The 16,529-nt window shown below is 34.8% G+C and overlaps 1 protein-coding gene and 1 long non-coding RNA gene across 2 annotated transcripts; one reads left to right on the plus strand and one right to left on the minus strand.

The window, feature by feature from the left end:
- The first annotated feature begins 6,544 nt into the window (after positions 1–6,544).
- LOC127835672 (ATP-dependent DNA helicase RecQ-like) lies at positions 6,545–11,406 on the plus strand. Its single transcript, XM_052362110.1, has 2 exons — positions 6,545–6,586; positions 10,566–11,406. Exons 1-2 carry the CDS (start codon positions 6,545–6,547, stop codon positions 11,268–11,270), a joined length of 747 nt encoding a protein of 248 aa, XP_052218070.1. The 3' UTR covers positions 11,271–11,406.
- A 2,474-nt stretch (positions 11,407–13,880) lies between these two features.
- LOC127834546 (uncharacterized) lies at positions 13,881–16,317 on the minus strand. Its single transcript, XR_008027988.1, has 5 exons — positions 16,274–16,317; positions 15,621–15,803; positions 14,957–15,332; positions 14,388–14,520; positions 13,881–13,936 (listed from the first exon to the last, which is right to left on the minus strand). It is a non-coding gene; the product is annotated as an uncharacterized LOC127834546 (long non-coding RNA).
- Between the last annotated feature and the right edge of the window lie 212 nt (positions 16,318–16,529).

Genomic DNA, 16,529 nt, shown 5'->3' on the forward strand with positions numbered 1-16,529 from the left:
GTTTCGTCAACATTAAATCATTAACGAGCCTTCTAGAGTGGGAAATAAGTTTTTCTACAATTTGACCTGGTGATATAGTTTGTCAGTGCACTTGAACCAAATTCAAACTTGGCCTAGATATTGTCAAGATAAACTTTCAGACCATGGTTTCTAACGATGACGTCAATATGTGTCTTCGAGAGTAATACCAAGCGTGTTGTTTAAAAACGTTGCTTCAAGAATGATAAAAAGATTTTACCCGGTTATATTATGCTTGATCCCACTCGACCCAGATTCGCTCCTGGCCGAAGTAAAAATAAACATCTTTATAAAAGTGTATCAAGATTTAATCGCAAAGGTATCTTCTAGAGTGGTAACAAAGTTTTTCTACGATTTGACACGGTGACCTACTTTTTTACCCTTCTCTATAAACATTTGAACTTAACGAGTCTAACATGCTGACCAATATTCATTAAGATTAAATGTGTTAAAGGGGCGGTCAACCAATTTATAATATATAACGAAAAAAAAAGAAAAGTTCTAGTATACCGTCATTAAATGCTTTATATTGATAAATTTATACATTGGATACAAAAATCTCCAGTAAAAAATCAAGAATAAAATTAAAAAAAGAAAAAAATGTAAGTCCTGGAGTCTCCCATTTAGACCACTCGGCCATCAATGTTATACAAAAAAAATATTTTATACTTTATATTATCAATCCTCGTAGTTTCACAAAATATAACGACAACAACAGAACTCTGCAAATAACATACTCAGTAAAATTTTATTACCGAATATACTGAAAATATGAAAACTTTTTTCAAGTTATGTAATATACCAGTAGTAATATTTTAACCGATATAAACAAATAATTGTAAAACAAGAGGGCCATGATGGCCCTGAATCGCTCACCTGACGGAAGTTTTAGTATGATTTGACCAGATGACCTACTTTATGACCTCAGACGACCCATATACAACCCAAGCCAGATTTCATCAATTAATACATTCTGACAAAATTTCATTAAGACGTGATGAAAACTATGACCTCTTTCATTTACACAAGGTTTTACTAGAATTGGCCTGGTGACCTAATTAATGACCCCAAATGACCCATATACGATCCAAAATCTGATATTATCAAGATAAACATTCTGACCATATTTCATTAAGATCAGATGAAAACTATGACCTCTATTGTTTACACAAGGTGTTTCTATGATTTGACCTAGTGAACTAGTTTCTGACCCCCGATGACTAAAATACAATCCCAATCCAGATTTCATCAAGATAAACATTCTGACCAAATTTCATAAAGATTGGATGAAAACTGTGACCTCTATTGTCTACACAAGGTTTTTCTATTATTTGACCTAGTGACCTAGTATTTGACCCCAGATGACCCAAATACAATCCCAACCCAGTTTTCATCAAGATAAACATGCCGACCAAATTTTCTTAAAGATTGGCTGAAAACTGTGACCTCTACTGTATACACAAACACATTGTTGACGGACGCACGCACGCACCCATACCGGACGCCGGACATCACACGGTTACATAAGCTCACCATGTCACTTCGTGACAGGTGAGCTAAAAATACGGTATTTAAGAACTTTTCCTTTTTTTTCTTGATATATAGCTATCTGGTTGACCATTCGTTTAAATACTGGTGTAAAAGTATTCACATGCCATTGCATAGATAACCCAAAACTGTCATAATATGTTTAAACGCCAGGAAGAATTAGGAAAAACCAATTGGGCTACTTCTGTTAAAAAAACATTGTATTTAATTATTGCTTTGGTTATGTCTATGTTTATCAGGATGTTGATAATGTCGGTGTTTTACACCTGTTAAAAAATCGCCTTAAATAATTGTTGTAACACGCTCAACTGGTCAGGGAGTTTATGCAACTCGTCTAGATGTGAAACATACAGAATGTATAAATTATTGCCTGAACCAGAAAAATATATTTCGCTTAATATACCTTTCTTATTGAAACTGGTCGAAATCTTGGTGTAGAACATGATCTTAGATAGTGTTCACATTGTGAAGAAAACACGTGTGTGATTGAATACGAATTTCATGCATTTGTCATTGTTCTATATTTAATGAAGAACGAAATATTCACCTTTTTTGTTTGTCTTTTATTGTATGTAGGTTTTTAAACAATACAAACATGTTTCAAATGTAAATGTTTCCCAGTCATAGCGTTTGATTAATCGTTAAATCGGCTTCTTCGTACTCCTAAGCAGAATAACGTTTGATAGTTTATAAACAAATAAGGACGGGTATACATATTTTTTAATAAATATATTAATGCAGTCTTTTGCTCAAACTTAATACTAACTTAAATACTAATGTGTGTGATAAACAAAATTGTGCTTTTACACATTCGTGCGCGATCGTCTTAAATCAGTTCCTGGTAACTTCTTGTCAAATAAGGTCGCTTCTGTCGTCAAAAAGATCAACAATAGTGCATGTTTCCGGGTTCGTGCGCTTCGAGGATTTATTTTGACCCAACACATAAGCAATGTTGATATATTTTAATTTTGTGTTCTAGTATTGATCGCTTATCGACGTTTATGAAAAGGAATATCATATCTGAAACGAATACTAAATAAAATATACAAATGGACAGGAATACATATCTTTAGAAAACGATAGAATAATACACATAGACGTAGAGTAGGTACGGCGAGTCTAGGTAAAATAACATACAATAAACGCATTATTTATAACGACTGCAGTCAATACCAAAAAGTACATACACGTGACAATAATATGTAGCTATTTAATATTTATAAAATAAAAGGGATAGTTTACCTGAGTAAATATATAATTCTCTCCCAAAACAAGAAATACGTTAATCTATGACAGTTGAAATTTACGCACACGTGAATCACGAGCCTTGGTTAGATAACTTTTATGTAAGTAATTCATTCATACGGTTAAACTGTTACGTTGCTTCCCTTTGACCAGTGAAATGTATTTAAATTTATTATGAAATAGTCTGGATGTTTTGTGAATAATTAGTACACTACGACATACTCCCGCTGCTTCTCAAATGTCGCCCGCGACATTTATTTTGAAATAACTATACATTTATAAGACATACGACATACTCCCGCTTAAAAGTATTTATTGCAGTGCGATATATTTGTTGCCGCGATTCGCAAAACGATTATATGAGCAACACAGATACAGAACACAACAATTACAACAATATCACATGACACTCACAAAAATGACAATGTACATGGATAATCATTACCAATTCAACGCAATTACGTATCTAAAATAGAAATAATATATCTTACTAATGCAAAATTAATAACTTCTGAGTTAAACCTACGTTTAAACCGTAGCATGTTGAAAATTTACAAGTTTTTACAGTCGACAACTCACAGCAAAATTACTCGCTGTATCACTTTCTCGCACACTCATATGGAAATAAAATCCATTTGAAAATCTCGTGCATACATAAAATGATGTTAACAATTTTACGATCTTAAAAAATATACTTCGTATTAGTTTAACGAATAAGCAAGATTAATAAAATAAGTAATATTTATGTACCTATATACACTATACACGATTGCACCTACTTTCAGTGTTTAACAATAATAGGTAAAATAATCGTTACAACTTAATATGCGTTTTAAAATATCGATTTTGTGTTTGAAATGCATTTTTATGTTTAACGCATATTGTACAACACTATTTACAACATGTATTCACCAGAGAGCTGCCATTTCGGGGGTTAACGAACTCGGGTTGGTCACTTATTTATTTGCTTGGGCGGCTCGTTATTATTACGAAGGGCCCAGATGATATATTTTGGGAATTTTTCCTCTTAATTGTTTTGTATGGTAAGGGAAGTAATAGATTGCGGAGCAGGAATCTTGTCTTAGCGTGCGGGGCTATATTGATTGTCCGACTTCCATGTACGGAGTTTCCTCCAAATTGTCGGCTAATTTATGTTTGCCACGCAAAGATACATTGCGGATTGCAACAACGCTTAATGAAGTGGGATCAGCAAGAGCATCGTAACGCCTCCTGTAATTTTTGGCAAATTTTTCACCCTTTTTGTATGAACAGGATAATCGTTCTTTGAGCTTCCTGACATTTTCGTGGTTAGACACGTTCTCATCGGTCTCTGATGACAACCCTTATGGTGCGTCTATGGCTAGTTTGGGGTGCCTCCCAAACATCAGGTAGAATGGGGCATATCCGGTGGTTTTGTGAATTGCGATATTGCACACATGAACTAACGGTGCAATGTGCGATTTCCAATCACCTTTTCACAATCGGATAATGTTCCTAACATTTTCAACAAGTCGAATTAAATCGTTCTACCTGTCCGTTTCCCATTGAATGGTAAAGGGTAGTGTGACTTTTGGCAATGTCAACTAAATCACACAGGTTCTTATCAATTCGGACTCGAAATTTAATCATTGATCTGAATTTATACGTGTGAGGAAAGCCTTGTACAGAATGAAATTTTCGAAAATAATTTAAGCTGTACTTCTAGCTAGTTGATTTTTAGTTAGAAAGGCTTGTGCGTATCGAGCGAAATGATCTGTGATCACCAAAATGTTTTCGTATCCGCCCTTTGATGCTTCCAAGGACAAAAAATCTACACAAATTAATTCCATCGTTGCAGTCGAGTTAATATTGACTAGTTTAGTGTTGGACGGTAGTTTTTTTTCTGCATATTTACATCGAGCACATAGTTCAACCTTATCTCTAATCAAGCTGTCTATACCTGGCTAGAAAAACCTTTGTTTGAAAAGTGAAGTTCTTCGGTCCCGGCCTTAATGACCCAGGTCGTCATGTAAACATCTTTAAATGTCATCACGTAGATCAGTGGGCAAAACCAATTGAAAGAAAGTTTGGTCATGTATCTTGCCACGGCGGTATACTACACCATTACGAAAAAAAGCGTATCCCAACACCTGAGGTATTTCGATAGAGCATTATGATAGGAATTGACCCGCTTAGAGGGTGGTCTTGTTCCGTTTCTCAAATGAGTAGCAACCAGTCCAATATCAGGATCATTAGCCTGGGACATCCGGCCGCCTAGACAAACCATCAGCATCAGCATTACTCATGCCTCTACGGTATTTTAATATTAAAATCGTAGCTACTAATGGCTGCTAACCAACAATGGCCGGTTGCGTCAAGCTTCGCTGTTGTTTGCACGGAGGTCAACGATTGTTATCCCTAAAGACCTGAAATTGACAACCATACATATAGTCACTGAATTTCTCAGTAACCGCCCATTTGAGAGATAAAAACTCCAACTTATGAGCTTGGTAATGTCTCTCTGATGGCTTCAATCTACGGCTTGAGTAGGCAATTACACGATCAGTGCCACATTGCAGGGGCGGTCCAGGATTTCTGGTTAGGGGGGGGGGGACGGCATATTGAAAGATTTGCTGGGGTCCAGGGGGCCGCTAGGGCGCCTGGTGGGTGCAGGGCAAAGCCCTGATAGGGGGTCCAGGGGGTCGAAGCCCGACGGAAGCTCCACGATTTTAGTGATTTTGAAGGCTTTGACAACCACTTCTCGAGCATGTCACGCCTTGTGTACTTTCATCAAAGTACCTTCTTATAATGCCAAAAATGTGCATAGTTTATACGTAATACGGATGGATAAAGCTGGAAGAAATGCTATTAAGAAGAACACACTGACGGTTATCAGGCTTGTGGCGAATACAGCAGAGTGGGGGAGAGCATGAAAACAATTTCTGCATTTTCGCTCGTTTTAGAGTTGGCGAATCCATCTTTGTTGACATAAAATGCAGCGAAAAGAGAATCAATGTGCAAAAAGAGGGATACATCAGAATCGCAAAGTTCGTCTTGAAAAACCGGGCGACAGAGAGTCTAAAGTTAAACATTTAGCGATTGTCTGTGATAAGTGGGAAATATTGTGTACGAAAAAGAAGAAAAATGAGTTTAAATAGGTGATTTAGATCTAGTTAAGTGTGAAACATCAAATGAATTGACTTTACTTTGGCGATTTTAGGGGGGAGGGGAGGGCGTACGCCGCGTCCGCTCAACCTTGGATCCGCCTAAGCTTTGCCTTTGATACATTACCGCGCCGAGACCCGAACCAGAGGCGTTTGTATGAAAAATAGATGGCTGTTAGTAATTTGTAGGCCAGAATGGGGATGAGTAAGCGCTGCGACTAACTTGTTTAAAGCGTTCTGCTGCGAATGTTATCATTTGAATATGGCTTTGTTTTTACTCAATTGTGATTGTGTTTTCTTCGTTGCATGACCAATCAACAAATCATTAAGGAGAAGGGCAATTTTGACATTCCCCTTTATGAACCTTCTGTAGTAGCCGGTGAATTCTAAAAATTGTCTACCCTCTTTGGTTGTTTTAGATACAGGCCATGATTTGATTGCTATAATCTTGTCGGGATCGGTCTCAATTCCCTTCTCTGAAACAACGTTCCCAAGATACATAACTTTTTACTTGAACTACTCACATTTTGAGCATTTGAGATTTAAATTGTGTTGTTAAAGGCGACTAAAATGGCATCTAACTTCGAAATATGGGACTGGAAATCATCAATGAATGCCACAACATCATCAAGGTAAATGAGACAATCGTGCAAGTTTAACTTGCCCATGCACCTCTCCATCAAACTTTGAAATGTGGCGAGGGCATTCACCAAACCAAACGGTATCCGGTTTACCTTATAAAAACCCACAGAAAAAGCCGTTTTTGCCTTGTCCTCTCCTTCATGGAAACCTGTCTGTAACCTGCACATTAATCCGATTTCGAAAAGTATTTAGAACCAGACAATAAATGGATGGTGTTTTCGATTTTTCGATTGAGCTTCAGGTAATCTATGCAAAACTTGATAGAACCATATTTTTTCGTACAATGACAACGTTGGACAAATATGAACTATTTTAATCACTTATGGCACCGCAATTACCTATTAACTATTACACTTGTTTACGGGGTTATTTTTGCTATATACATTTTGTTAATAACGTATTATAAAAATACGACATAATGTCGGAACATTTTCACCCGACGTAAAACCTTCTTTTTCACCAGTATTTCTTGTATGTAAGACATGTTTTAGCGATATAATATAGTTCGCAAAAAGTAAAGCTTTAGTTGTTTTCAATCACTCCTATATCATATACAGCTGTTTCTCTCAACCCTCTTAAGACAGAACAAAATATATTTTGATATAGAATATATATATTAACGATGATCATAACATTATATCTCGGGGCGAAAAACAACATACTGTGACATGAATCGAATACGTTAATCGTTTCGTTTCGTGTATGTACACAGTCAGCATACGTAAATACTTCTTTATAGCCAAGAGGAAATGTATTTAAACTTTAAGAGGAAACAGTAATATATTGCATTAAACAGCCATTCCAGAAATTTATGCGCCATTTATATATCCATGTGTCTTCGTGTGTCTTGGTGTTTTCTTTTCAACAATAATGCAGAAAATGTTTTTATTTAGTATTTGGTTCAAAGTTTGTACTATAACTCGTTATTTCAGATCATTTTTTATGGACTTTTGAATTGAAAAAAAGTTTATTATTGAAAAGTGCAGTACGAATATTACGGCAATTTGTGTGTCGCTTTGATGGGTAACATCGCGAATGAATAGTTTATGACAAATATAATTGTTACCAATCATAAAATAAAACAATTAACATAACATTGGATAGTATTTCTTGACTTTCAACACTTTAAATTGATTTCTTCACACCATTTTATTTTTTTAGTAATGAAGTTTGATTGTCGCCAAAATGCTCTTAACTTCCGTTATCCAGAATACTAAGCAATATCACGAACGAACTAGTGGGCTTATACACGAAATAAAAACTGTATGTTGAAGTATCACGATGCAATTTAACTTATCAGATAGATTTAAACTTGATTGTTCTTACAAATAAAATAATATTTCAGCTTGTTTAGACCAAATTAAATATGGATAAAATGTAAATTAACTGCCGTGACCGTATTTAACATATATCCCGGTTGCTATATAATGTTTTATTAATGACATGACTGTCTTCTTGAAGAAAAAGACAGATTTGTCTTATCCAATATATCGATTTATGAGAAAAAGCTTAGTTTAACTCAATATTATTAACTTCCGTGAGTATTAACCTCCGTTATAAAATCGATAATTTGTTCTATGCAATAAAGCATATATCACTAGTTGTTAACCCTGGTACATTGCCTACGTCACAAATTTTGAATTATGACGTAGTAGTTAATGACGGTTGACATTGGAAAGGTTGTACGTTTTCGTCGAGTCAGTATGGTATGGGCAATTTGGCAACAAGGTAAGGACAAAAAAATTTACCGTAAAGAGACCGATACCGAAAGTTGGTCGTAGTTTTCATGGTGGCGTCGGAAAATCTCCACGCGAGAAATCGCATATTCTGGTACCCTGCTTCTTTTCAGGGACCTATACAAACAAACAGGTCCCTGTTCTTTTACTGCGGAAAAAGGTCAGGTAAACTTCAAACGTGGCGGCGGCCTGTGGATTATCAAATGTGAGCAAATTTTACAATATAAACGATCATGTTTGGGTAATTGTTTAAATAAATCAGGAATAAACCAATATATACGTTATCTGTATTTATTGTGAATGTTTCATCAAATTTGATAGAGAAATCACGCTTTGAGTAATGACCATAAATTCGGACGTTCACGTTTACGTTGCGATTTCGGATATTTTCTAAATGATGACTTGTAAATCGTAACATCCTTACAGGATTATTGCACTAAATGGTGCAGGTAGGAAAATGCTGAAAAAATAGCTTTTTTTACTTATCAGATATTAGATAATTACATCATTTGGACTGGTCTTGACTTTTGTGCAGCACTTACTTTTCTTCTGGATAACTTGTTTGTTGAATTTAATGGTATAATATTTAACCCTTTGCATGCTGGGAAATGTGTGGTCTGCTAAAATGTCGTCTGCTGAATTTCTTAAATTAGCATTTTCTTCATTTTTTTTCAAAGAATACTATCAGAATAGCAAACAGTTTGGATCTTGATGAGACGCCACGTTCTGTGGCGTCTCATCTGGATCCAAACTGTTTGCAAAGGCCTTTAAAATTTGGTTCCAGCACTGAAAGGGTTAAACAAATTATTGGCGTTCCTATGGGTACTAATTGTGCGCCACTTATAGCTGACCTTTTTTATATTGTTATGAAAGTGAATTTATGTTAGAATTATCTAACACTAAGCAAGTAGATTTGATTTATTGTTTTAACCTTACTAGTAGGTACATTGATGACATACTTAATTTAGATAATCCATTATTTGAACAATATATTCACAAAATCTACCCAAAAGAACTAGTCTTAAATAGATCGTGTCTATCCAATACAGACGCTGCTTATTTAGACTTACATTTAACTATTAACAATAATTTGATCAAAACTAGTTTATACGACAAACAGGACGACTTTAACTTTGAAATTGAATAATGTTTCTTTAAAATGGCATTTAAATAATGGAATTTCCCATCCATCATTTTATGGAGATGTTTTGAAGCGTGTCCGCAAATTAAAATATGTTAAACCAAATGTTCTTATTAAACTTTTCAATTTAATTGACTTGTTTTTATCAAAAGGATACGATGCTTATGTACTTAAAAACACGTGCTTGATGGTTTACGATTCACTATATCTTTCTTCTCTTACAATTTGGAATCATTAGTGATATTATAGGCATTTTTCACTATTGAACAAAATTGTATCTTTGTGTCGTATGCACAAATCTGCATGAAAACTACATTTCATTATTTTTCTCTTTCCGGAATTGTTTTAGTATGTTGATGCTGCATTAACAAATATAAGTGTATATGAATTGAAAACACTAAAAATAAACGGTTGCGATAGACACCTATAAACTGTTAGATGCCCATAATATCACTTTAACATTGCTCGGGTTAATGTATTATTAAACAAAAAGGTGAGCAAGATTTATCCACACTGGTTTTTGCCGAGTCAACTGTGATTGTTGAGGAATTATGGTGGCATATGCAACTTCAGTCCCCTCAGATCTGCGCTTGATATAATGCTTATTCACTTTGAGTATGTCCAAAATCTAGCCACAATGAGTTGGATGGAATCCAATGATACCCCTGCCTAAGAAAAGATAGATCTCCATGTTTTATAAATATTTATATGGACCTGATAATGTTGCTATCCAAAATAATGTTTTAGACAAAAATTATTATCAAGTATTGTGAAATCATTAATTAATGTTTGTTGTGGTATAATTAGCCACATTAAGCTAGATTGAGCTAAAGCCTTTGACACCAGTTTGCGACCAGTTATTTCAAATGGTTTGGTTCAGGTAGCATGCCAATATCAAATAAGTAGGGTATACGTTGGCTATCAGGTCTACTTATTTTATTGTTTTATTGAAATATATTTATAATAGACATCCTCCTTTAAGTCCTTACAAATTACACTTTGTTTCCATTAAGTATTAAGTAGGTCAGGTTACCTAAAACATACCATTTATTTTTAGGCATTAGAAATGGCTGTTTTATTTTTATTTTTCAGGACACAAAATATTCGCAAGCTTTGCAAAATTACAATCAAACACACAATACTGAAATTCTTAAACTTAAACCTCTGCAGGAAAAGGCTTTAGATGTGTTGCTATCTGGAAAGGACTGTTTATGCTCTCTTCCAACAGGATATGGGAAATCCTTGATATTTGAGCTTCTTCCTTTTATTGATTCAAACTGTTTGGTAGTGATAATTGAACCATTGAATGTTATCACGGCACAGGAAGCTCAAAAGCTTGGTACTAAATCAATGTGTCTTACAAGTAAGAGTGACCTGACTGGTATTAAAAAAGGATCAGTTAAGTACATTTTCTGCCATCCAGAAGACATTTTATATAACAAAAAAATCATGGAAATGTTTAGGAATGAGGACTTTAAAATGAAACAGATATTCCTAGTTGTAGATGAAGCCCATTGCATTTTAGAGTGGGGAGATGACTTCAGACCAGACTTTAAAAGGCTTGGTAATTTAAGATCTGTCTTCTGTTGTCAGGTGTTAGCTTTAACTGCCACAGTTACTTGTGTAGGCCAAAAGGAAATAATGAAAAATTTACTCATGAAAAACTGGGCAACTGTTTGTGCTGCTCCAACTAAGCCAAATATTGTTCTCGCTGTCTTGAAAAGGCCCAGTGCAACATCTAAAGGGAACACTTCTACCTCACCCTATGACTTCATATTTGAAAAAAATATTGAATGAACTGAAAAATAAAGGGAAGGATTTCCCCCTAACAATCGTCTACTGTAAATCAATACAATGGATCGGCTACGGATATGAACTGGCCAGAGAGATACTGGGGGACCAGTTTTATGAAGGCGAACAGCAACCAGAGCATGCCAGGGTGGTTATGTTCCACTCTTCTATGGAAGACAGTAAGGGAAAGGTAAGTATCTCGTCAGCACATATACAAAAGATAATGCTTTAGGTGTGGGTAAATTACCAGGCAAGCCACATAAATTGTTGTTAGTTGATTTAAAATCCTCCATTCTTTTCTAAAGTATTTTTAAAATGCTTTCATTAAAAAGAAAACATTTTAGTTAATAACGAATTGCAAAAATGTCTAATTTGTTCAAACAAGACAACCTTCATTTCTAGAACATTTCAAAACCTTGTTTGAGTTGTGTCATGCAAAAACCAACCTTTTGACCAGTGTAGGCAAAGATCAGCATGCATGCAAATGTGTGGGCTTACCTGGGCCTACAATGTTAAGGCAAGGCACTAAAAGAGCTGATCAGTTAAAAAGCTCCATGAAACATGAAAGATTTGTTGAAAACATGATTCATTGTCAAAATTTATCAACATTTATGCAAATATTTAGCGTTTGGACAGAAAACAATTCTTAAAACTGAGCATAAATTGCATATTAAACTGTGTTAAATGAGCATTTCCCGATAAGTGTAATTTTCACTTTTGCAAACCAGCTACTTTAGACCTCAAAGAAAAATTTTGTTAGGTACTTTTGTATCCACTTTTGTAAGTCTACTATTGACAGCTTGGAGATTGGGTTCTTTGTTTGTTCATTCAAAGACTCGGTCAGCCTTCCGGGGAATTTTGTAAACAGTTTTACATTTTTCAAATCACTAATGATCTTGTTCTCATCTTCAACTGATGAAATCCGTTTGTGCTTTTGTGCTCGCTTAATTACTGATGACTCATTCTCAAAAGCTTCACTAATCTCATTAATTCCAAAGAATGCACTACTTCTTTTAATCAAAGATTGGTCAGTAACATTAGAACACATTGCACGTATATGTGTTTTAGTAATACGAACCAGGTGTTCCATTTGGAGATCAGCTGGAATTATAGTTTTGCCAGTATTGACAAACAGACCATACACAGCAGCATGGGACTGCTTTTTACTTAAAAGTGCATACTGTTGACACAAAAATCTTAAAATTTCAAGGGCATATTTTGACTTTGAGTTGTGACCCTTCAATATCAGCATAAGGTATTTCAAACATGTTATCAATCTTTCTCTATTTGGAGACTTGACAATGTCACATAGCTCTAGAAATACCAGTCTAAGCTCAACCAAGACCTTACTGTAATTGTTGACCATATCTGGATTTGCTTCCTCAACAAATGTACCATTAACAACCTTCTTGCTCAATGACATGATCTCATTAACTATGGGTGTAATAAAAGAAATCATCCATTCTTTTTTCTTGTCATCTTGCATTTGCTCAAAATTAGGAATGTTCTCGGGATTAGAATTTGTGTTTTGCAAGTTGTAATGTTCTAAAGTGGCTTGAACTAAAAAAGCTTTAATGACAGAAATGGCTAGTTCTTTACAGCTGTCAAAGTGGTTTTTCACATCAAGTCCATTAGCTTCTTTTCGTAATAGGCGCACTTTCTGGCTATGAAGGGTGAAAATGTCTGTGTGAGTTTCATCATACAAAATTTGATAAAACATTGTTAAAGCGGGTATATACGATCTTGTCAAATATTTATTTATTAATATAAAATGTGTAAAACTTATTATACATATATTTCAATATGAACTAAAATAAAAGTTAAGAAGAACATGTGTCGAAAAATGCTAAATAAGCCAGATATTTAATTCTGAAATCGAAAAGGCTGTACAGCCGAATTCGCCAGCATGTATATCATGCATGTACGATGTGAATCTAAATTTAGTTTAACGGTTCATTTGAAATTCCTGCAGCGATATCGATTCATACGACACACAAACACTTACTAAAAGACGAATGCATCGGTTATTGTAGGAAAATAATTACGAATTATCTTCGTCACAATCGGCTCAGGACCCTAATTTGTATTTGCTGTATTTTATGAAATTCGTCTTAAATGTATCATTTTTCTTGCATATTGTGTGTTATTATAACATATTTGTATCAAATTTTACAATTCAGCACATATAAAAATCGTATATGCTTTAACACTGCCATCTGTAGATGAAACAGCTCAAAAGTTATAGGATTAAGAGCTTTAAGCCTACATGTACTGGTTCAAGAACTTGACCAGACTCTAAATGAACAGTTTCACAGGTTTGCTGGTAAGAGTCTAAAATATCAACAACATCAGCATATTTTTGTTCATTTTTATGCATAATTGGTAATGGTATGATGGTATTCTTTTTTTTTCAGATCCTGTGGGACAACAGCAATAGCTTCATTCACACAAGCAGTGGAGGGCTTCAGCCATGGGAAAAATGACAGGAGTGGTTATCTATCGTCTGGCCAATGGTCCATTGTATGGGGACTGGGTTGGGCCTACACTGGTCACAAAGGCCATAAGACATGTTTTCGCTTAAATTGTCTCATATTTTGCTGAAAATATTTAACCCAACCTGTAATTCTCTTTTTGGTTCAAGAAAAATCCAGTCATCCTCTGTTTGGTCAGGCCTGTGAATGAAAAATAAATAGTAGGTTTTTATGACTTTGACAAGAAGGAAAACAAACCATTTATTTTCAGTGCATGATTCTGTGATAAACCTTATTAGTAACACAATTTGATTTTCAATACCAAATATATTACATGGCATGCAAACACTATAACTAAGGTCAACAGGATCCCCCGACATTTGAACAACCAGTTATTCATGTTGAAACATGTCAAATATAATAAACCAGAACCATCTTGTCTTTCCATTATGATAAAATGCCAGTACAAACTGGTTACTTGCTCAACAGTTTATGTTATGCTGTAATATTAACTGCATGAATTTATCATCAATTTTGAAACCTTGAATTTTTATGTTTAGCACCCCACAGGGATATGCTAATCCACCAAATATGTTACAAATAACATGATACATTTTTTAAAATAGAATTCGTATAAATCTGTATAACATACCCAGCTATGAAATCTGTTTGTGTGGCAACATTTGCTGTAAGATTGTTCAGGTTAGTGGCATTTTCCAGAGGACTTGTAGTACATATATTTGGAGCTATAAGGAGGCGCTGTGCCACACTCTTGCAGGAATTCCCTATAAACATAAATACAATGTATACTGCAAGTACTGGATAATGTAATAGTGAAAATGTATTAAAGCAAGCATGAAATAAAAGATTATCAACCAATGAGCCATTTAAAAGGATAACGGATTTACCCATGGGTAGTGGACTTTTCTTGAGCGTCACCATATAATTATTATCCTAACTTGACAGTACGTACAAGTATAATATATATATATATATATATATATATATATATATCCTGTAGTTTCACCTATTAATGAATGTTATTATACTGGTTTTGCTATACATTAAGTCTTCTCTCTGAAAATGTCTTAAATGTAATTTGTGGTTTGTAGGAATTCATATTGTGAGCAAACACAGTTGTGAACATGTGACTGGACGATTTGTATGTTTGTTCTTGTTTTGAACATTTTTTCAATTATACAAGTGGGAAGTACAACTAACCATTGTTCCTTGGTGGAAACCAATACAAGGTACCAACTTCCACCGGCAACTGCCCTACTGTCTCACGTAAAGAGTACGGTCGCAGCAGGGCTGGAACCCGTAACCCATCCATCAATGAAAAAACAATGATTAGCAGTCAACAACTGTAATCACTCGACCACTGAGACAGTTTGACTGGAATAATTAACCTATTTGATTTACACTATTACACACCATTCCTAGAACTTTCTGGGAAAGCGGCATTGATCTTTTCAGCAATCTCATTTCAATACTCCACTAGAGATGTTCTGGGGTCTCTTGGTGTTTCTTCAACATGTTTGATGAGGAACGCCTTCTCCTCGGATGTCCAGCCCAGGTTCCTGCGTGTTTTGTCTTCCTACATAAGCATACAGACAAATTGGCACATGTTTGACAATTATTGCATTGAGAATTTAAATTATAGTGTAAATATTATTAATTCACATCTTGCTCTTTTAACTGGAATAAATTTGGGTGGACATAGGTACAAGGTTACAATTACATTTGAATATAAGCTCAGAACAGCTTTTAAAACCATGAAAAGGATTAGACACTGTGTCATCCATCAATTTCAAAGCAAGCATCAAGGGTGTTTCAATGATAATATGAAGCAATTTTGTGTTAATTAAATTAAACTCGCCTTCACCAATTTAGCCTTTAAAGGCTGTGTAGGGGTTTTTCCTGTGGGTGAGGAAAAATCACGCTTTCGTTTCTTTTCTGGTGTGTTAGCTGTCACAGGTGCGTATGAATGGTCACGGGAAAAGAAAGACGCAATTCGTTCGTGCTTTTTTTCAGGTGTTTCTTTTAGGCAATAACTATGTTCTAGGAGCTGAAAAAAATAACGGTAAACCATATATCATATAACTCCCACACAGGCGTATCACAAAGACGGCATATCTTTATGTTTCTGGCCATTTTTCCATTACATGTGGATTAAATATTTTATGTTAAAGCAACAATATTTGTGTGCAGAAACAAAATATAATATTATAAACTCTGTTAAAGTGCTCTAAAATAAACGTAAAAAGTAATTTGCAGGAAACGCTTGCATTAATAATTCCTTTAATATTTAAATAATAACTTTAGTTTAAGCAAATAATTCCTCCAGACATTATAAACATTGGATTATCCGAATTGTTGGTTTCATCCGAAATATGGCTAGATATTCTTGTAGTATTTTCTGCATGAAATCGGGCAGATCACAACAAATGGAAGACACTTACGTATTTGTTATATAAGACTGTTTTCATTTTTTTCAATATATAGAAATGATCATTTGATTCAAAGAATCAACCTTACCTTAAACCGTCCACTGGCTGCCGCCATTATTGGTATTTGCCTGAAAGGGGAAGGAACTCCAGACAAGAAATCGCAACGAAGACAAAATAATGTTGTTTGATTGTTTTGAAGATGCAAAAGCGTACAGAAGCGTAAAGAAACGAAATTGAAACGAATAACCGTTACATAATTGGTTATAGCACCAAAAACTTTGGTAATTCAGGTAAATTCATTGTATTATTTTGTTCATATATATAAACGCGGCGGCACGAATTAC

Source organism: Dreissena polymorpha, chromosome 6, assembly GCF_020536995.1.
Source record: "Dreissena polymorpha isolate Duluth1 chromosome 6, UMN_Dpol_1.0, whole genome shotgun sequence".
Lineage (NCBI taxonomy): Eukaryota > Metazoa > Mollusca > Bivalvia > Myida > Dreissenidae > Dreissena > Dreissena polymorpha.